At 44.2% G+C, this 22,684-nt stretch overlaps 1 protein-coding gene across 16 annotated transcripts in view; it reads left to right on the top strand.

Annotated features, from left to right (window-relative positions):
• TNC (tenascin C) overlaps nt 1-22,684 on the top strand; it is a 96,361-nt gene that overhangs the window by 34,977 nt on the left and 38,700 nt on the right. For 7 of the 16 annotated variants that reach the window (XM_024107484.3, XM_024107486.3, XM_024107485.3 and 4 more), the window contains exons 2-10: nt 751-1,343; nt 3,666-5,165; nt 6,863-7,126; nt 8,618-8,733; nt 9,124-9,280; nt 9,835-10,104; nt 11,306-11,491; nt 12,922-13,011; nt 14,077-14,340. In XM_024107484.3, the coding sequence (XP_023963252.2) occupies nt 881-1,343; nt 3,666-5,165; nt 6,863-7,126; nt 8,618-8,733; nt 9,124-9,280; nt 9,835-10,104; nt 11,306-11,491; nt 12,922-13,011; nt 14,077-14,340 (3,310 nt within the window). In that variant the 5' untranslated portion in view covers nt 751-880. Of the gene's footprint in view, nt 1-750; nt 1,344-3,665; nt 5,166-6,862; nt 7,127-8,617; nt 8,734-9,123; nt 9,281-9,834; nt 10,105-11,305; nt 11,492-12,921; nt 13,012-14,076; nt 14,341-17,005; nt 17,366-22,012; nt 22,433-22,684 lie in introns of all 16 variants that reach the window. The other 9 variants (XM_024107479.3, XM_024107482.3, XM_065572623.1 and 6 more) reach the window with 3 other exon arrangements.

Genomic DNA, 22,684 nt, shown 5'->3' with positions numbered 1-22,684 from the left:
TATAAGAAACACAATAAGTCTTGACATTGATCCCCTTTCCACCCCCCAAGTCAGTTGTAAATAAAGGGAAACTGTTGAAATTGGCTTAGTGGTTGTGACATGCTGGATGACACGCGCTTTAGGTCCCAAGTGGCCTGATGCTTGTTAGGCTTGGACCACTTGGTTGCTGGGTGAGAGGAGGGAGGGAAGGTTAGTTTCTGACTAGAATGACATCAAAATGTAGCCTTTCCGTTTGTTTTTAAAGGAAATCATCTTGATTTTTGTGTTTTGACTAGTTCTGCTTCTTACCCTTATAAAAACCAAGTATCCTTCAGTAATAGCCCCCAAACTTACTCCTCACAATACTCCTTTCAGGGGGGCAGATTCTCTTACCTCAGGTGCACATGCACAGCGCCCATTGTCAGCAATGGGATTTACACGTGTGCACTGGCGGGTAGTATTTTTGTCCAATATGGGACTCAGCAGTTTTGGGTTCCATTCTTGGCCCTGTGAATCACTTCAACTCTCTGTGTCTCAGCATGTTCACTTGGAAAACGGGGACTCATTTGCAAAGGCACCGGGGCCTTGGATGGGAGGGGATGGATTGGGTTGTTGTTTAAATGCAAGCTCCGTGATTTGAAGCTGACTGGGTCTTGATGTCAGCAGTGGTGTTCCTGAACTCTTTGAGGCCACTGTGCTTTCAGTATTGTGGAGCTTTAATCGGGAGGTACGGTGGTAACTCATTCTATGCAACTTTCATTGTTGTTATAGGGGGAAAGTACATCCGGAAGGGAAGAGAAATCCAATTTCGTTTGAGCTGGCTCTCCAAATTCTTCTCCGGACTGTGAAAGCAAACCGGCATTGAGGAACCAACAGTGTCCCAAAGGAGCTGAATATCACCATGGGGCTTCCCATGCAGGTTTTGACCTGCGCCATCATAGCTTTGCTACACCACCATGTCAACGGTGGGCTCATCAAGAGAATTATCCGGCAGAAGCGGGAGACCGGGTTAAACGTGACCTTGCCAGAGGATAACCAGTCTGTGGTCTTTAACCACGTCTACAATATTAACGTACCCATGGGCTCCCTCTGCTCGGTGGACTTGGACTCAGATAATGAGGACAAGGACCTGAAGTCCCAGGTTGAGCCGAGCAAGACCTACCAGGAGCACACGGTGAATGAGGGGAACCAGATTGTCTTCACACATCGCATCAACATCCCCCGCCGGGCTTGTGGCTGTGCGGCTGCTCCTGACATCAAGGATCTGCTGAGCAGACTGGAGGAGCTGGAGGGGCTGGTATCCTCTCTACGAGAGCAGTGCTCCAGCAGCGCTGGCTGCTGCCCCAGCGGCCTAACAGCAGAAGGTAAGATGGACGGGCGAAGCGGCTGCATAGCAGAGTCTGGGTCCTGGCTGCAAATACATATTAGAGCTTGTTGAGAAACAGGGGGAAATGAATCCCAAATTGGGAATATTTTTGACCAGCTTGTGAAATGTTAAGATACATTTGCAAGAGTTGGATTATCCACAGGCCATAGCCAGACAACTGTTGTTATGAATCCCTTTGGGGCTTAGACTGCAGATCGGCAGCCACGTGCCTAGAGGGAGGAGGCAGCATGTGAGGCCAGAGGCTGAAACATGGGCACCTTGGGACCTCTTCTCCTGAAAACGTAGGTGTCTGGATTAAGGTTCGGTGGGAGTTTTGTGGATCACAGCACAGCCAAAACTGGGGCTTAGGTGCCCAAGTACCTTTGTGATCTGGGCTTTCAACACAGCTATGCTTTATTACAGCAGCTGAGAATCAGGCCCTATATTATTATGATTATCATTTTGCAATGACGGAAAGTATTATCCACTGGCTTGGCTGGAAATCCATCAACGGGTCATGCCTTGCAACTTCAAAGTGCTGCCCAGACTCAAATTCCTCTTCCCTGCCTCTCCACTCCACCTTATCCCCATGTTACACATGGGGTAAATGAGGCACCAAGACTATATATTCACAAGGCAGCATAGCCAGTGTGTTTGTACAGCACCTAGCACAATGGGTCCCCATTCTTGGCTGGCCATTAGGTATGACTGTAATAAACATGACTAATAATAAATAATACATTGCCGGAGCCGAGATTGAAACTCAGGAATTCCTGGCTCCTAGTCCCAGTACAGGCTGTCGATGTAGCAATGAAAATGGAAGCTCTCTTCATTCTTGCTTCCAACTGTTCTCTAGTAAAGGCCAATGAAAATACAGCTCACAATAGACTACAGGCCAGGGTCAAGGGGAACAAATGGATGCAAGAAAGTTTTTATTTTATTGATGTTGAGAGGATGGGTCACACAGAAGAGCAAAGACAGAACGTTAAAGTAGAACCTTGACCTACAGCCCATCTAAAGATTTTTATTTATACACAGGTTTCAGAGTAGCAGCCGTGTTAGTCTGTATCCGCAAAAAGAAGAACAGGAGTACTTGTGGCACCTTAGAGACTAACACATTTATTAGAGCATAAGCTTTCGTGGACTACAGCCCATTTCTTCGGATGCATATAGAATGGAACATATATTGAGGAGATATATATATACACATACAGAGAGCATAAACAGGTGGAAGTTGTCTTACCAACTGGCCTCTCAGAGTTGTATATTCCATTCTATATGCATCTAGTTATATGTTCCATTCTATATGCATCCGAAGAAGTGGGCTGTAGTCCACGAAAGCTTATGCTCTAATAAATTTGTTAGTCTCTAAGGTGCCACAAGTACTCCTGTTCTTCTTTTATTTATACACACTACAGCATCTTATACGGTGTCCTACTTTGGGGTCAGCGTATGGTATATAATGATAAGATCTCTAATGGGACTGTCAGGAAAATTCCATCAGACATTGTGTCAGGGTCTTCGGGAAGGGCAGATAAAACCAATGAAAGGGACGTACCTGCTAATCTACAAAATGCGGTAATTGACAGCAGCTCTTCCCTGTTGTTAGTGTGAATTAAAGAGTTGTCAATGAAGTCAAATTTACAAGGGAAATGGGGATGTATTTTGGCTCTTTAAGATGCCTCGAAGAGACCTGATCTTCAGAAAATACTGAGCAGCCACACTGAAAATCAAGCCCCATTCCGGTGTCTTCAGTTGGGGGCCCAAAACTGAAGCTCCTGTAATCACTGGTTATTATAGAAAGTTTAGTCTTTTTGAAAAATGTCTTACCATTATCTCTTTTTTAAAATTTAAACATACTTCTGCTCTTCTTGGGTTTGGTCGGGGCTGTCAGAGCAGCGGAATGAAGTGTGAGAAGCCATTTTCAGAGTATACGTGGCACAACCCAAACCTGAAGTGTGTAATCTTACATAAAACTTTTGGATATGTATCCAAGCCAAATGTTTTGAGATTCACCCAACTCTTAATCACTATATGATATTTGTGTGAGCAGGCCACAAATCCAAGCTCACTATCCACATTGGCACCATCCCACTTCTGCCACCATTAACATTTTTTTAAAAGAAGTGGTAACAGTTGTCCCTGGGTTCAGTGGATGATGACCCCTGCCATTTTATACAAGATTATAACATTTTGTAGCCGTGACCCGTCCCATATAAGTGGTACCAGAGTGCTCTTAATAGCAATCTTGTGTGTCTAACTTCTGTGACACACACCACAACTCATTAGGTATAATGAGTTTTCTGATTCATTGATACAGGTCAAGTGGACACCACACCATATTGCAACGGACGAGGGAACTACAGCAGTGAGCACTGTGGTTGCATTTGTGAACCTGGCTGGAAAGGACCCAACTGCTCAGAACCAGAATGCCTGAACAATTGCAACAACAAAGGCCGCTGTGTCAATGGCAAATGTATCTGTGATGAGGGCTTCACTGGGGAGGACTGCAGCCAGCTCACCTGCCCCAATGACTGCAGTGACCAAGGCAAATGCATCAATGGTGTTTGTTTGTGCTTTGAGGAGTACACCGGTGAGGACTGCAGTGAAGAGCTTTGCCCGGTGGCATGCAGTGAGCATGGAAAGTGTGTGAACGGGCGGTGTGTGTGCGACGAAGGCTTCACTGGCGAGGACTGCAGTGAGCCGCTCTGCCTGAACAACTGCAATAACCGTGGGCGCTGCGTGGAGAAAGAGTGTGTGTGCGACGAAGGCTACACGGGTGAAGACTGTAGCGAGCTTATCTGCCCCAATGACTGCTACGACCGTGGCCGTTGTGTCAACGGGACCTGCTACTGTGACGAGGGCTTCACCGGGGAGGACTGCGGGGAGCTGACCTGCCCCAACAACTGCAACAACAACGGCCGCTGCAATAATGGGCTGTGCATCTGTAATGAGGGCTTTGTGGGCGACGACTGTAGTGAGCGGCGGTGCCCCAAGGACTGCAACAAGCGGGGGCGCTGCGTCAACGGGAAGTGCGTGTGCAACGAGGGCTTTGCTGGTGCCGCCTGTGGCCAAGTGAAGTGCCCCAAAGATTGTAACAAGCGGGGCCGCTGCGTCAACGGGCAGTGTGTGTGCCAGGAGGGCTTCATGGGCGAAGACTGCAGTGAGTTGCGGTGTCCCGGCGACTGTAGCAACCGGGGCCGCTGCGTCAACGGGCGGTGCGAGTGTGACGAGGGCTTCACAGGCGAGGATTGCAGCCAGCTGAAGTGCCCCAATGACTGTCACAACCGCGGGCGTTGCGTCAACAGGCAGTGCGTGTGCAACGAAGGCTTCATCGGCGAGGACTGCGGGGAGCTGAGGTGCCTCAATGACTGTAACAACCGGGGGCACTGCGTCAACGGGCAGTGTGTGTGTGAAGAGGGCTTCGTGGGCGAGGACTGCGGAGAGCTGAGGTGTCCCAACAACTGTAATGAGCGCGGGCGCTGCATCAATGGGCAGTGCGTGTGCGACGAGGGGTACACGGGGGAGGACTGTGCTGAGCTGAGGTGCCCCAATGACTGCAACAACCGGGGGCGCTGCGTCAACGGGCTGTGCGAGTGTGACAATGGGTTCACAGAGATGGACTGTAGCCAACAGCGGTGCCCCAGTGACTGCAACAACCGGGGTCGCTGCATCAACGGACAGTGCCTGTGCGAAGAGGGCTTTGGAGGAGTGGACTGCAGTAAGCGATCCTGCCCCAACAACTGCAATGACATGGGCCGTTGCGTTGATGGGCGATGCATTTGTGATGATGGATACGAAGGGGATGACTGCTCCAATGGTAGGTTTTAGTGTCGGTCTCAGCCAGCCAACCACCCTTAAATTACCCTCTGTTTATCCATCAGCGAATGGAGATGTTAAGGGTTTTTCTTATAAAGCCGGGGTCTGATTTGGATCTCGTTTACGATGGTGTAAACCAGGAATGACCCCAGTGAAGTCAGTGGGGTTAAGGCAGCGTTTGGCCAAGGTGAGTGAGACCAGAATTCTTGTCATCGCTACTGTTCTTGGGTCTAATAGTTACCACTCGATGGCCAAGAGGCTGGTGAGGCTAACACTATAGCTATGTTTCTCACCTCGTATAAATCTGTACAATCCCCATGGACTTCAGGGGATATGCAAAAAGAACAGGAGTCCTTGTGGCACCTTAGAGACTAACAAATTTATTTGAGCATAAGCTTTCGTGGGCTACAGCCCACTTCATCGGGTGCATAGAATGGAACATATAGTAAGAAATATACATACATACAGAGAACATGAAAAGGTGGAAGGAGCCCTACCAATTGTAAGAGGCTAATTAATTAAGATGAGGTATTATCAGCAGGAGAAAAAAAAAACTTTTGTCGTGATAATCAAGATGGCCCATTTTAGACAGTTGACAAGAAGGTGTGAGGATACTTAACATGGGGAAATAGATTCAATATGTGTAATGACCCAGCTGCTCCCTGTCTCTCTTCATTTCCCCATGCCTCCTGCACTTGTACTTTCCCATGACACTTCTTCTGTTGTATTCTTCTGTACTGATTGTATCTAAAATACACCTGCTCAGCCATGGGGAAGCTAAAGAGTCCTAGAACTAGGGGGTCAGCTGGATTTGCCAAGGGAAGTAGATTTTTGAAGTGTAGAGTGAGCTTTGACTTGAAAATAAGACTTACGGCCCTCCAGGAATACCGGAGTGTAGGCTAAAGACTTCACAGGTTGACAGCCTGAGTTCTGTATATTTCTGATGGCCAGGTTGCAGATTAAAGATTCATTTTCTATGTATGACGCCTCTTGTTCATGCTGAACTGGGAAAGTGGGGGGTTGCATCTGCAGCATAGCAACTGTTTCAGGTGTACGGAACAGAGTGCATGCCACGCTGTGGCACCATGCAACGAGAGACCAAGGAGCTTAGCTGGTTGACTGCTCCTTGGGAGTAAATCAACTGTGGAAGGGGCAGTCTTGGCTCCCATCCCCTCTTGACTTGCTGGTCAGCAAAGCTGAGTCAGTTTTGTCATTTGCTGTTAGCACAAGCCATGGCCCTTAAGACAACATGCAGTCACTCCTATGGGAGTTGTAATTCTTGGGCTACGAAACCCTGCTGTGTTTCTTTTGTTGTCCCTATGGTGACATTTCCAATTCTTTATCTTCTCCAGCTTCCTCCCAGCAGAAGAATCCTGAGTCACATTTTGATCTCCCACCCATGAAAATCTGGAATAATTCCACTGAAATTGTTGGAGTAATTCCAGATAGCTGGCCTCTCCCAAGCTGACAGTAGGATTTGAACTCAGAATCTTCAGCAGTAAACTCATGGGCCATTAGCACTTGAGATAAATCACTAAGTCCCCTAACAGGCAGCTCTGGTGGCCTTATAAACCTCTGTGCATCAGCCATTAGAGGAGGGCGTGTAGTACTATGAAGAGTGGTTGCATAGAGGTGTAAGAGCAGAAATTGGCCCACTGTTTTAACGTCTCCATTGATTTTTTTTTTCCCCCCTGGCAGTGTCCCCTCCAAGCGACTTGACAGTGACAGACGTGACAGATAAGACTGTCAATCTGGAATGGAAGAATGAGAATCTAGTCAATGAGTATTTCATCACCTATGTTCCTACCAGTGTTGGTGGCCTAGAACTGCAGTTCAGGGTGCCTGGAAACGAGACATCTGCTACCATCCGTGAACTGGAGCCTGGCGTGGAATACTTTATCCGTGTGTTTGCCATCCTAAAGAACAAGAAGAGTATTCCAATCAGTGCCAGGGTGGCAACCTGTGAGTTTAAAATAAACACAAATCTCTATATTTGACCATCTCTCTTCACCCTAATATACATTTACGTGTCTCTTTTCTTTTGGGGGGACTTTACTTTTTGATTATTATTCTTTTTCTGTTGTATTCCTCTTAAAGTCTGGACCAAGCCAGAGTCTCCTCAGTTTTCTTTTCCAATCTCTTCTTGCAATGGTATGCCTTCAAAACGATAGAATTACAGTACTGGAGCTTTCCTGCTCTGCACGAGGCCTTCCATTGAATATCATTGGGTTCCTGTAAACCAAAACTCTTTCTTCTGTCGTGACAGGCTACTGTTTAAGGCTTTGGGACTCTGCCTGTTAAATTGTTTTCATGCATCCAAGTAAAAGTATTTGGCTCAATACTGTTGTAATTGGATTTTCAATGCTTCCCAGTACAAAAATCACTTTCATTGCACATCTATCTCACCTTTCTTTATGATATCTCAATGCTTTTCACTACTGCAAGGTTCAGCCTTTTGAAAGGCATGCCATACCGTACTATTCTACACCAATGGCCCTCTAGCCCTATAATAACACTATTATAAGCTGTTGCTGTAGAATATTATTCTTTATTTTTAAGGGTAATGTGCACCATCAAAGCCAGATTAAATAAGTGCATTCACTCTTCCTTATCCTCGTGCTTCAATCTTGCCACCGAAATATGCTCATATATTTCCAGTTGGCCCACTTGAGAAAGCAGAAGCATTGTGGATATATATAATATATTTGATGATTTACTGCATGAATGTGCTAATTACTGTGCTTGGAAAGGTTCTAAGGAAGGGAACTACCACCTGTAAGTAGAAGGGACTAAAGTCTAATCCTCTGCTTTAACATATATTGCTGCAGTGTACCACAGAACTGCTAAATTGGCAAGTACATAGCTACGCATGTCTCTTAAAAGGCATCAACATATGTGTGGGTGTGGCAGATTTTTTGGCAGGGGAGGGGGGTCTGGAAATCAAAGATGATTTAAAAAGTCCTAAAAAAGAAAAAATGTAGGGAAGTTGGACTATGAATCCCCCTTCTTTGCAAAAGGAAAGGAAGATTCTTGACGGCATTTTTAGTCTTGCTAAAGCTTTATATGCAGTGGCTGGAGAGGTGGGAGGGAGGAGTCAGGATGGTGGATAGATTTTCCTATAGTTTGGTGGGTCCCAAATTAACTCTGGCATCTTTGGAGACAGAAAAAAAAGTCATCCATCCATCTACAGAACCCACCTTTGATATCTGTCCACCATGTGTTTGCTCATTGTACTAATTGCCTATCTAATCTATCTATCTATCTATCTATCTATCTATCTATCTTATCCAGTTTTTTCTATAGCACCCATCACTGTACTATGTAAGCATTTTGTAGTATCTCAAAACATCCCTAGTGATTTTCACCACGATACTTGTTTGTGAATACCTAGTTCTCTGATCTGTGGGGACACTATGACCCGTGCAGCTACCCTCTTGCTGTTTCTCCTCATAGATCTACCTGCTCCTGAAGGCCTGAAATTCAAATCCATCAGGGAGACATCTGTGCAGGTGGAGTGGGAGCCTCTGAACATTTCATTTGATGGCTGGGAGCTCGTCTTCCGAAATATGGTAAGGAAAAAGCTCATCCCGTGACGCCTCCGTGTACAAATGCAGAGTGTTGGGCTTTTTTTATGCTGCATTCGAACTAGAGCTGGCCAGAGAATGCCCATTTTATTTCACAATCACTTTTGAGGGTTTTAATATTTGTTTTTGTTCCTCATTGGAATGAAAACCAAACTTTTCCAATGTTTTCACAAAATGGAATTGTTCCAAAAGGTTTGTTTTGGATTCGGTGCTGTCTCTCTGGAAATCACCAGAGAGCCCCGTCATGGACCTCAGAAACCTTCCCATCAAAAACTTCATTAAAATCAATTTGTCTTCAGGAAATGTTAGCGTTTGGACGAATAAAAAAGCAGTTAGTCCAACTTCAATTTTAACCAAGTGCCTTTTGCGTTACAGAAAGAGGAAGATAATGGGGACATAACCAACAGTTTGACGAGACCAGAGACATCGTATATGCAGCCAGGTTTGGCACCAGGACAACAGTATAACGTATCCCTGCATGTAGTGAAAAACAAAACCAGAGGACCTGGGTTGTCTAGAGTGTTTACCACAAGTAAGTACTATTCTGTTATTTGGTGTATTCTGTGGAGATGCAGGAGGCAAACCAAGCCACACTTTCAAAAGTTTCCCCTTTTGAAAACACATAGCCGGGAAGAGCTGAAGTAGCTGACACAAGGAATCCCTGGGTTACCTGTCTGGGGAGGAAAGGACACCGTGGGCCAGCATACACTTTATTCCTGTTCAGAGAGTGCAACAAAGTGAAACAGGCTCCGCATCCTTAACCCACCACATGGAAACTACTTGGCACCATCAGGATTCCTGGTGCAGCTGGAGAACCTGCTTGAACTTCTGCTTATACTTGCTGTGCCAGTGCAGGACTGGCTCCGTATACGTCCCTTTTCCTTCCTGCGTAACACAGCACTTTCCATCTGCATCGGTAGAATGTTATGGGCCATAAGTAAGTCGACATGAAGCTGAGTTTCAGCTAATAGGAGCCACTCATTTTAACTTTGCTTTGATTCAACGAATAAGGGTCAATGTCGAGACTGTGTTTGATCTCTCTATGACGGGATCAGAAAGTTCATGTTTTCCCTCTTTCCTTAACAGAGCTTGATGGCCCAAGCCAGATTGAGGCAAGAGATGTGACAGACACCACAGCTTTAATCACATGGTTAAAACCTTTGGCTGAAATCGATGACATAGAGCTCACCTACGGACCCAAGGATGTTCCAGGGGACAGGACGACCATTGACCTCTCTGAGGATGAAAGCCAGTATTCCGTTGGGAATCTGAAGCCACACACAGAGTATGAGGTGACGCTGATCTCTCGGCGCAGGGACATGGCTAGCGACCCTGTGAAGGAAACCTTTGTCACAGGTAAAGAGTTTGTTCGGAGATGGTCATAGCTTCTTGTCTTCTGCTCTACTCCAATCACCATCAACACATCCATGCTAATTAGCTGTAGCATGTTGTTTCACTTCAGTTATTATGCCATCACAGCACTGTACCAGTCACAGAGGTTTATGGAAGTCGAGTAAAATTTTCAAAAATGACTTAGGAACCTAGATCCCATTACTTTTCCAAGAGACTTAGGCTCCTAAGTGCCTGCATCTCTTTTGAAAAATGAAATTAGGTTCCCAGATCATATAGGATCTTTTGATACTTTTATCCTGCATCTCCCATTTTTTCCCCCACCAACAAACAGTGTTCCTCCTACCTTATCTGCCTGCCTGTCTGTTTATTGATCTAAAGTTTTCCTATAACTGGCATCACCACAGTGTCTAGTTCTGAACAGATGTATTATTCTGCCTACATCTATTGTGGATTAGAAGAGAACTCTCTTTTTTTTCCCTTCCTTGGTCCTGGGAATCCACCGCCTGCTTTTTGTTTTTAATTCAGTTTCATCTTTGGTTATGCGGGGAATGTTTTGGTAAAAGGTTTCAGAGGGGTAGCCATGTTAGTCTGTATCAGCAAAAACAACGAGGAGTCCTTGTGACACCTTAGAGACTAACAAATTTATTTATGTATTTATGCCCAAATAAATGTGTTACTCTCTAAGGTGCCATAAGGACTCCTCGTTGTTGTTGTTGTTTTTGTAAAAGGTGTGCAATTTAGCATGCAATCATGGTTTGGATCTGTTAATGGAGCCATATGACAATGCTGGGGAATAAATGGAACAGGGAGAATGAAATCCTCTCTTGCCCCAGGATGGAGTTGTTTCACCAAAGCAGGACTTAAGTCCATTATGGGAATGAATGATGCTAGCTCATGGAATTTTTAGATAAAATTCCTATTTCACTCCAAGATATGAGACTGCTTTAGGCCAGGGTTGGAGTGTATCTTCTGAATAGTGAATTCCAGGGCTGGTCAACAATTTTCCGTCACAACTTTTATGGGATGGAAAATTGGGTTTTCGATGAAACAAAATGCAAAATTTTCACAGGAGGTGTCTGCTTTCCTTGAAGTGGTAACTTCTGTGGGAAAATTGATCTCATCTTATAGATGGTACCATATGCCAGGTGTATGAATCATTCTTTCCTTCTGTCCTGAGAGAGAAAACCCTTTTTCCTCTCTTCAGGCTTGGATGCACCAAAGAACCTGAAGCGACTGTCTCAGACAGACAACAGTATCACCTTGGAGTGGAAGAACAGCCAAGCCAGCATTGATAACTACAGAATCAAGTTCGCTCCCATCTCAGGTGGAGACCATGCTGAGATAACTGTGCCAAGGAGTAACCAGGCCACAACCAAGACAACGCTCACAGGTAGGATCAAAGTGAGATTGCTGTTAATGTAACTGGCACCAGTAACCATCCGGAGATCTGACCTCCTATCACCATGATGCCCTGTGGCAAGGTGTAAAGGTATGTAAGGGGTTACAAATAGAACCCAGGTACCCTGCCTGTCACATGGTTGATCTGGGGCAGGGCTCTAAAAACAAAGAGGAAGCTTCTGCAAGGAGAAGGCCTTGTCCTCTCCCCTCCCAGCTGTTGGCTGTTTTGAAATCTTAGATTAATAAAACTATCCATGAGTAAAGGGCTTTTGAATTGAACCAGAGTTTGGGCTTTAAGTCCCCAGCTGGTGCCTCAGCCCACCATAATATTTATATAATCACAACCTAATTGCATCAATATTCAATAACAGCATTGTTTTCATTAGGGTCCCATAAGCTATCTAGAGAGATCTGCTCTTCCTTTGCTATGAACAGAACTTTCCCCGACACTAAGAATTATATATGCACAACAGAGGAACAGGAGACCCACTTAGTGCAAATTACTGTATCTTCTGAATGGATTACAAAGAATTTACAAAAATGTAGAGCTATAAAGAGTCACATTGGAGAGATGTAAAGAGAAATGTGAATATATGAAAGAGACTTTAAAGACACACCCAAATCCATGCAGATTGGGATAATAAGTGTATTTGAATTTTTAAGGTAGAGAAAATATTCAGGATGTAAAAGACTTTGAAGATGATTTAGACACCAGGAATCTCATTTTTTACTAACTTGGGTACACAGTAGCTTTGTTCCTGTCAAGAGCCACATTTTCAGCCTGATGGCCAGATTTTTAAAGGTATTTAAAGATGCAGATAGGTGCCTAGTGGAATTTTCAAATCCATTTTGAAATCAATGGCAGTTGATTTTAGGTAACTTTGAGATCTCTCTAGGTGCCTCTCTGAATCTCCAGGCACCTAAATACCTTTAAAAATCTCACACCAAGTCTCTGGTTCTCCATGCCACTTTTGCATGTGCTTGCAAAAGTAAGCATGCACCTTTTTATGCTTGCAAGTTGACCTCTTGCCTGCAAGTTAGTCAGTTGGGATTTTCACATTCAACATGGATGTCTGCACACTCGTGCAAGTCCAATTTATTTAAATCATCATCTCTTTGAGGCAGGAACTGTCACTTTTTATGATGTTTGTACAGTGCCTAGCACACAGGGATCTTGGTTGGAGTCTCTAGGTAATGCAATAATAATAATAAATAATCAAGTTGACTGTGCATGCGAAAGTTTTTTTCCTCCACATTGGAGGCCACCTAGAGACTGCCTGAAAATTTGGCTCTTAATGTTCATAGAATAAGAAAGATCCCATGCCACCACACACTACAGCTTTCTTATGAAAAACAAAACCAAGAAACATTTTATCTAGCACCATCCCTAAACAGTGACACATCTCTACACATTCATCATAGGTCTGAGGCCTGGAACTGAATATGGCATTGGAGTGACAGCAGTGAAGCAGGACAAAGAAAGTACTCCCGCTACAATCAATGCTGCAACCGGTGAGATGATCCTTTCTCTTGGCCACACGGGGGGAAAGGGCAAAGAAAGCCAGAGCCATTCAAGAGCCCCAGTTAGGGACCAAGTGTAGATATATAAAATTATAAATTAATGGAGATATCCTATCTTGTAGAACTGGAAGGGACCTTGAAAGGTCATCAAGTCCAGCCCCCTACCTTCACTAGCAGGACCAAGTACTGATTTTGCCCCAGATCCCTAAGTGGCCCCCTCAAGGATTGAACTCACAACCCTGGCCAATGCTCAAACCACTGAGCTATCCCTCCCCCTAAATTGTAAATTGTCTCGTAAATTGTGCAGTCCTCATGGTCTCTTCCACTAAAAGTGAATGTTGCTGGGGCAAAGAGAAAATCCCACAAAATTTGGTATAGTCCAGTTCCAAATATATAAAATGTTAATAATGGGTACAATTAACCCTTGGGATAGCTTAGTGAGGGACGTGGCAAATTCTCCATCTCTGGGAGTCTTTTGAACCAGGATTGGATGTCATCCTAAAAACTTGCTCTAGTTCAATGGATCTCAACCTTTTTTGTATCCAGACCTCTGTTTCCATACTGGTATCCCCCTTTCCGTTAACACTGTGGGAAGGGCAGTGTGATTGCAACCCCCTGATACCTGTCTGTGGCACCCACTCTCCCCATGACTGCCAGGCTGAGAACCTGTGCTCTAGATTCAAAACACAGTTCAATGAGGGAATTACCAGCTGAAACTGAATGTTGTTAAAAAATGAATAAACCCGCGGGTCAGATTCTGCCTCTCTTCCATGTAGCCCTGTTGAAAAGAATGTTTGTGAGGGAGATCTGGATTCAGTTTGGTTTGCATATAAACGGAACGTCACCTGCTACTACTTAGACCAAGGAATAGGGTCTGAAAGGCATAGAAAGGGAAATCAGGCTAGTGTTATACAGTGACTCTATTAAGGCAGCAGGTATAATTATGGCTCTTTCTCCAGTTAGCTGACAGAATACCCACATGGCAGTCCACAGCTCCTGCATCGAGGAACATAAAAAATTCTGACGTATAAATAACCTCTGTGGTTTAACGTGCAGATCTGGATAATCCCAAGGACTTGGTGGTCGGTGATAAAACTGAAATGACACTCTCCCTCCGCTGGAGAAGACCACTGGCCAAGTTTGACCGCTACCGCCTCACTTCCACGAACCCCTCTGGGAGGAAGAATGAAATTGAGATACCAGCAGATAGCACCTCTTACATCTTGCGAGGGCTGGAGCCTGGTACAGAATATACCATCACCCTAGTGGCAGAGAAAGGCAGGCACAAGAGCAAACCCACAATGGTGAAGGAGTCTACTGGTAAGTAACAGGGTCTGAATGGGTGCACTGTGCCAGATCCTCTTAACGAGCGGGTGAGATGGTCCAAGCAGAATGTCACCGGCTTTGAACACGTCAGCTGGCTGCAGAAACCTGGTTACTCTCTGTGAAAGCCAACTGAGGTGTAGCCCTGCTTTTTCCTTATCCCTTTGTTTCTCTCCATCTCCTCTGTTGTGTGCTTGCTTATCCCTTAAGGAGACCCACACAATACACTTATTCTCCAGCAGGGGATGTACAACCTCATTCTTTGCTTTAAATCGGACGATGTTGTGTGTGTCTGTCTAATGGTTTATTTTGTTTCCCTACACTCTAGCAATCAAAGAAGAAGGGGGACTACGATGTTAACAACACACCCCTTTAACGTTCCCCTACACACACCTTAATGAATTTTCATTGCAGCCTTTCTTGACACTGAAAGCATCAGAACATTGTTGGAGCCCTCACAATTCCGCTTTTGCCTGTCACCATTTTTCTCTTTCAATAGCATAGGAAAGCTGATGTCATAATGCTAGTCTCAGTCCCTTGAGTCCATTGGATAGCGTGACTGCTACACTTCTATAAAAAAGAGCCATTCTTCCACCAGTATTCACCTTGAGCAGTACCCTATTCCTCAAGGAGTTTCTACTGAAGACAGTGGGGTTTCTTGTTGAGTTCAGTGTGTAAATGGGCTATATCAGGCTACGGCATTGGGGTAAAAGATAATCAGCTCCTACATGTTTTCAGAGTGTTCTATGTTTAAATATTGTGGACTAGCACTCACCTGGTGTAAATCAGCAAAGCTGCACTGAAAACAGTGAGGTTACATCAGTTGGCACCAGCTGAAGATCTGGGCCTGAGAGTTTCATCTTCTTTCCCTCAATTCCATCTAGAGTACAAACCCATGCAAGAAATCCCAGAGCTTACAAATTAGCAGTTGTAGACAAGAGAACATTGCCTGGTATTGTGACGTCTGAAAATTAAAGTAGGCACCTTATTTTGCTGCCACACGGTCAATCCAATCCAACCCAACCTTATTTTCCATTTTAATTTTCATGCCAACTGTACCTATAAATGGTTTACAGAGTTGGATAATTCAAGACAGCTGAGAGTTCATATGCTGTAAACATCCACATTAAGTAAATTGTATGATGAATAAATAAGGCCAGTAGCCAAGTGGGAGAAAACATAGGAGGCACTGACACACAGAACAAAGCGGAAGGTCTACACTGCAGGGATGAAGAAAGCTTTGATCTTTCCAGGGTTGTTTCTCCCCCTTCTCTTTGAAGAATCTTCAGACCCTCACAGGAAATACACATAGAGGGTGAAAAGGTTTAAACAACATACATCAAAAGGACCTTGCTGTGGAGTTTCACAAGCTAGTCATTTCCAGCATCAGAATCAAAGCCCCCAAGCCTTATTCTTTATCTTCTTGGGATACTTAAAAAAAGAAAATGCATGAAACCAGTGTAATGTTCTAAGTGTTTGCTCTGGCCCATGAATAAACCGAGAATCTCCTGAAGCAACACCTGAGAGGCAGCAGCATTAGTGGATGTAACGTTTCTCTGGGATCTGTCCCTTGATTGGGGACGGATGCATCCCAAATGCATAAGAATCAGGAGCTGTAAAATAAGATCTTGTGGGTGTGTGAACTGGGGGCTTGCTTCTTTCATTATTCTGTCCATGTCCCAGCATGTGTGAGATCCTCCAGTCCTCAGGCCAAGCAAAACAAATCTTGTTAGCTCACACACTCTGCCCACAGCTATAGATGGCTTTCAAGCCGTTTCACCATGGGGCGGCAGGGGAGTGCTTGCTCTGGGCAGCAGGGAGCAGAGAGTAACTGATTCAAGTGGAAGGCACCAGGAGCATGGCTAGGACCGAACTAGCTCTTTGTATCCTAGGAAGGATGAAGTGGAGGAACCCAGGGGCGCAGCTTGGAAACACTTGTTCATTAAAAGAGAGATCTGTCCTCCTCACGGGGGAAAAAAAAAAAGGAAACTGATTCATATGCAGCTTATAGAATGCAATCTGCTTTAGGGCAGGGAGTATTTGCTTCCAAAGTTCCCTTCCTTTTCCCATGTTGTGTATTTTAGTCTTTCTCCTTAATCCTTCCTGACTTGTTCAGTCAGGCCTGCAGAGGTCAGGGAGCCTTTGGTTTTGTTTTGCAGGGTTTTTTTTTGTTTGCATCAGTCAATTATCTCCTACTGAAATCTTGTAAGATAGGCGTTGCTCCGGCCCTTGAGCTGAAGACATTATTTTCTTATGCATTGTATGTTTGGCTGGTTCTCCCCCATACTTTCTTCAATCTCCCTCTGAGAATATAAACAACACCCACCCCCTTTGCGTGCGCACATACACACACACAAATTAAGAATCTTTGTGAATTGTGTAGCACACTGGCAAAGGGTGTGTCACAATCTCCTTCAGTGACCGGCCCATTAGTGGATAACAGTCATCTACTGCTACCAAATAACTGAATGGATCCTTTAGCTCATGTGGTAGAGGTTTGTGCTTTGGTGCTGAAGGTCCTGGTTTCAAAATCTGCTTAGATGGTTCTACTCACGGCCAGGTGATCAGTGTGAAATGCACAGTTCATTGACTTTGGTTCTTTGAAAAAAGGAAGGAATTAAGTATTTCATATTCTACCCTTTGCTTGTTTGTTTCTTTATAGCCACACGTAGTCTAGAGCTAAAGCGGGAGCCGACTCCTGGCCCAGATGAGTATTCTGGATCTTGGAGCACAGAGGCTTCTGGGATGGGGGAGGATACGCTGAGGGATGTTGTGGTCTCCAATGTGACAGCGCATGGCTTTAGTCTCTCGTGGAAGGCGGACTCAGGAGCCTACACTAGTTTTGTTGTGGAGTACAAGGAGGTGGCGTGGGCAGCTGGGCCCCTTGCAGAAGTCTTCATGCCCGGAGACTCCTTAGGCACTGTGATTGATGGCCTCCAGGCTAACACATCTTACAAAATCAAGGTGTACGGAATGATTGGAGGACAGCGCTCCCATCCTCTTGAAGCTGTGGCTACAACAGGTACATCCTTTCAGTTATTAACTAAGGGGTCCCTAATCATGGTCCACTTTGTTAGTTGTTCCACCCATGAGCGTGGTATATTTGCAGTTTAGAATGATATGATAAGCAAAGGGGAATAAGCCAAGTATTAGCTGGAAAGACCATTTCTCCAGCATATCTTTCCAAATACATTTATCGAGGCATAGCCCACATAGCCCAGCTTTGAGGAAACTGAGCAGTCAGATTTCTCCCTGCTCCAGTTCTGGAGCAATGCCTGAGTAGCATAATGTGGATGCTGGAGAAGGAGGGACAGTAATACGTTATGCATGAGTGGCATGTGGAAATAAATGAATGGACTTCATAATAGCTGGGAGCCCTCTTAACATTCCTCTGCAACGGTGCACAGATTGTTCAGTGACTACTGGCATGTCTTGGATGAGATGCTCTCTTGTCTCTGGAAGTGAGTTACAGGTCAAGAGCTGAATGGGAGCATGGCTTGGAGAAGGTAGCTTCCTACTCTGTTGAATGACTAAAGAAGATTCAGTCTATCTGCTGAGGACCCTTGACAATATTCTGTCAGTCCTTCTTTCTCTTATGGCTTCTGCTTGTCTGAAGTTGTGTCCCCGTTTTCCCACGTTCAAAGTAACATTATCAACAATGAATAGGTGAGTCAGCCTGACAGGAACCTACAGTGATTACCACTGAAAAGTAATTTGCCAACAGATGCTACACAGTTACCACATCTGATTCCTGTTTGAAGCAAAGGCATAAATGGGTATTGCAGATATCAGTATGCAGCGAATACTGGCAATATAAAATTTTTAATGGTAGTCATTGTGGTTTGTTAATCCATCACAAGCAAGACCTTAAATCAGATCCTGGCCACCAATTACTTCCTTTGTTGTTCTCCAGTGGTACGAAGGTAGCTTAACCATCTAGCTGAGACAGAAGAGAGGGATATTTAAATGGGGGTCCCAAAATAGGATGGAGGTTTCATGGTTGACCCTGATGCTGAAATCCTATCTTGGGAGGGTGAGAGCCCTGAGGCATAATCATAGACTATCAGGGTTGGAAGGGACCTCAGGAGGTCATCCAATCCAATGCCCTGCTCAAAGCAGCACCAATCCCCAGACAGATTTTTGCCTCAGATCCCTAAATGGCTCCCTCAAGGATTGAACTCACAACCCTGGGTTTAGTAGGCCAATGCTCAAACCACTGAGCTATCCCTCCCCCCCTAGCAACTTGGGTCGATGGGAGATCTGGCACTGAATTGATTGTGGCCCCCTCTTTCCAATAAATAAAGCAAAAGACAAAAGACAGAAACAAGAAATAGTAGAAAGGAACACTCCCAGCTCCGTCCCAAGCACCCAGAGAAATCTGACATCCAGGCAGGGCATTAACATTCTTCATAGTGAAAGTACCAGTGAGAAATTAAAATGGAATTCCCCTAGAAGACCCAAGAACATCCATATAGGAAAGGATAAGCTATATGTATAAAAGGGACAGCTCAGTTTGAAAGTTTTACCCTCAGGATAATAAATATAGATACAGTATTTCACTTTGACAAGGAATTCTCATAGCAATTTATCTGTTGTCCATCCAAATGTCCTTCCGTGTGTTGAATTCCTCTGCATCTGCTATTCATTCATCGTTCTGCTAGGTGACATTCTGTCTGGCTCTCACCCATCCATCCAGGGCTTCTAGTTTGTTTCTCTTTTGTCCATTTATCTAAATGTTGTTACCTTCACTTGTCTCTGCCACCTATCCACTTCGTTATTCAACGATCAAACTGTTACTTACATTTTCTGTTGTCCATTCCTCTAGTTGTTAACAATCTCTTATGCATTGATAGCTATCACTAGCTACATTACCTGGATGTTTTCCACGTATCCAGCTATTTTGCATTTCTGTCTCAGTTCTATGTCTGTACACTAAGCCATACATTTTTCTATTATGGGTTAGTTTGGAGCTAATTAGGTTTTCTCCCTACTTATCCATTCATTTCCCCTTTGTGGGTTTTGATGTTAAACCCCCAAACAGTATCCATAGCTAGTTTTGCAATAAAATGATTCTAAATAATATGACAGTGTAGTTTTACCTGCATGCCATGGGCCAATTTATGCCCTGCAACTCCAACTGAAGTCAGTGGTGTCCCATGGGCAAAACTAAGAGCAGCATTTGACCCAGTATGTTTAACCTATTGGTAACAGTAAGATCCAGAATTCAATACTAGTTGCAAGGGTGTCCCCTTCGTGTGAGTTACTCGCTGGAGTTCTCACATATTCCACCATCCTTCTTTCTATTAGTAACAGACTGCATGAAAAATTAAGTCCTTGCCTATAAATAATTAAAATGGAGTCATTTTCGTTAGGGCTGGTCAGAAAAAAAGGAAGAAAATTGTGACTTTTTTTCAAAAATTCCCCTTTTTATTTTGGAATTTCAAAATTTGATATTTTGGCAATTGAAAACCTTCGGTCAACTTTGAATCTGCTCAAACCAATAGGGGGAGGGCTAGAATTTTGTGACAATATCACTGAAACCTTTTCCCTTTTTTTTCTGAATTATGAAATTTTTGTCAAATTTCTGAAATTCAGAAATTGTCAACTAGCTCTAATTGTCACCTTTCCCCCTCAGTTATGTGTTTAGCTCTGCAGCAAGTGCAAAGGGGATATATAAAATCAGTCTGCCTTTTCCGCTCACATCTTTCCATGCTGTGCATTCTTTTCTGCATGTTTCCACGATCTCCATTTCAATTTGCATAATGGATCCTGTATCTATGTGATAATTTTGCTCTTCTCCTAATTCTGCTGTTCTGTGTATGTATGCAATGCATGTCTATATACACCTCTACCCCAATATAACGCGACCCGATATAACACAAATTCGGATATAACGCGGTAAAGCAGCGCTCTGGGGGGGCAGGGCTGCGTGCTCCGGTGGGTCAAAGCAAGTTCGATATAATGTGGTTTCACCTATAACGCGGTAAGATTTTTTGGCTCCTGAGGACAGCGTTATATCGGGGTAGAGGTGTAGTTGGATGTACTCTACAATATATGTTAGCTAGCAGCACGCATGTAGAGTGGTCAACGTTTAGGCAGCATTTGCCTTCAATTAACACACTGCTCAGATTCTGTTGTTGCCACATATACTTAGAAAAGAATGGGTGGCATCTCTTGGCAAAATGCAGACTGTGTAATGCAGTTCACAGACTCGTAGTATGTTAATATTTAGATGTTGCATGCTTTCCTCAAGCCCCACCCCCGGGGTGTCACATTAACATAATGACTCTGAAAAAGCCAGTTAATAACTATAGACTAACTCAGTATCCTCACTGGCAAAATGGGAATTAGTGTAGTAGTGGTCATTGTAGGTAATGTACTATCATGATAATAAAGCTACTGCCTTTCAGTTATACAGTATATAGGGCCTGGTTCTGGTCTCACACTGGAGTGGAACTCTATCTAAGTCAATAATAGAGTTACACTGATCCGTGACCAGTATAAGTGAATTGTTCCCATAGGCTTTCAGATTTCTTGAAGGTCAGCAGAAAAGTACTTTACATGAGTATTTGTGCTGGAAATGTATTTTCTAGATATCCCCTTTTTTTATTTGCTTTTGTTTCAAGATGTTTAAATTGTTCTTTCTCTTCTGCAAACATTTTTGTGCTACGCTAGTATCTTGTCAGTTTGGAGACAGCTATTGAATCGAGGGTACGTACCCATGCTGATCTGCCTGATGGTGGAAGGCTGCTCGCTGTCTTTTAAATGAATGCCATTGAGACAAGAAAGCAGGGCAGCTGGTTCAGTGGGGAATGATGTGGCTAGTCCACTAAGGAAGAGATAATGCTGCATGGCTAATTGAAGACTCAGAAAAGTTATCTGCCTGTTGCTCTCCAATTGAGATGGGCATTCTCTCTTCTCTGTGTAACCCTCAAAACCCCAAAGGCTGATTGTGGTCTAAGGCATGTTAATTTCTTGGGTAGCATGGACACCCCGCGCACAGAGCACGTGCTGGCTCATCTCTTTGTCTCGTGAACTCTTTAAAGGAAGAAGGCTCACATTCTCTCTCTTTTTTCTTTTTTTTAAGAATGCGGCATGTGTACAGACAGACAACAGCTCCAAGTTTGTTTTTCTTAGGGCAGGAAGACATTTTGCAATGCTACTGCTAGACCTGAATTCTCAGTCTGTATTCGATATGTTTGCAGCCCTAGCATGCGTTCCATTTCTGATTTCCATCAGCAGCGTTAACTGCCCTATTGTGTGGATCGAAGGCATGTTTAAGAGATCGAGGGACAAATTCTTAGCCAGCGTAAATCAGCATTGTTCCATGGGAGTCAATGAAGCTACGTTGATTTACTCTAGTTGAGGATCTGGCCCAGTATCTCTACTGAAAACGAGTGTCCTTAAATTGCTAGCTATCGTGATTGATGCTTTAGAGCTACCATTGAGTGTGGCAGGTATGAGACTGACATTATGCTTTGTAATATCTCCTTTGCTTATGACCTGGATTCAGTCTCCAAACAATCAGTTATCCCATCTGCTTTCTCTGTTTTAGAGATTTTTAATGCAAACTGCAGAAACTAACCTCTCTCAGATGTTAGGCGTCATTTGGTTTCTTTGCCTTTTTTTTAAATAAGGAAAACTTAACTTGTGATTTACCTCTGTTTAGCACATCTAGTCACAGCATCTGGAGAATCAGACAATGAAACAACACTTAATCCTACCAGCCCAGCACCTACTGAGCTAAGTTACTTAACAAACCCAAGCACTGATTCTCACGCTCTGCTTTCAGTGCCCACTGAGTTTTCCATCCTGGAAACCACTGCCCAACTTCATGATCTTAAAATAACAGGCAGGACTTTCAATAGTTTCACAGTGTCCTGGGCAGCACAAGATGCATTATTTGATCAGTTCTTTATCACTCTGAAAAGCCTGCCCAGTTTAAAAAGGACCCAGGAAATCTTTGTGCCGGGAAACCTACGAGAAACAGAATTTACCAATCTCACAGCTGGCACACAATATCTGATTAATCTCCATGGAAGCTCTCAAGGTCAGCTCTCTCAGTCACTGGATGTTCTAGCTGCCACAGGTATTTTCTATGGATTTTGTTATCCATATGTTCTCATTTCTGCTTTGACATTCTGGGTTTCATCTCGCACTGCGCTGCCATTGCAGAAATGCCAGGCTTTGTGAAATTATTTTCTGCATGGGACAAAACCCGTCTTGCTTTGGAATGAGGGCATTGAGTTATGTGGCATGGACAGTTCCCCATCCAGCTTTTGAAGGGACATAGCATTGATTCTCCCTTTACAAATTGCATGCAAAGAGGGGATTTGATGCA

This window comes from Chrysemys picta, chromosome 18, assembly GCF_011386835.1.
Source record: "Chrysemys picta bellii isolate R12L10 chromosome 18, ASM1138683v2, whole genome shotgun sequence".
Taxonomy (NCBI): domain Eukaryota; kingdom Metazoa; phylum Chordata; order Testudines; family Emydidae; genus Chrysemys; species Chrysemys picta.
Note: the sequence above shows the minus strand (reverse complement) of the source record. Positions and strands in the feature narration are given on the sequence as shown.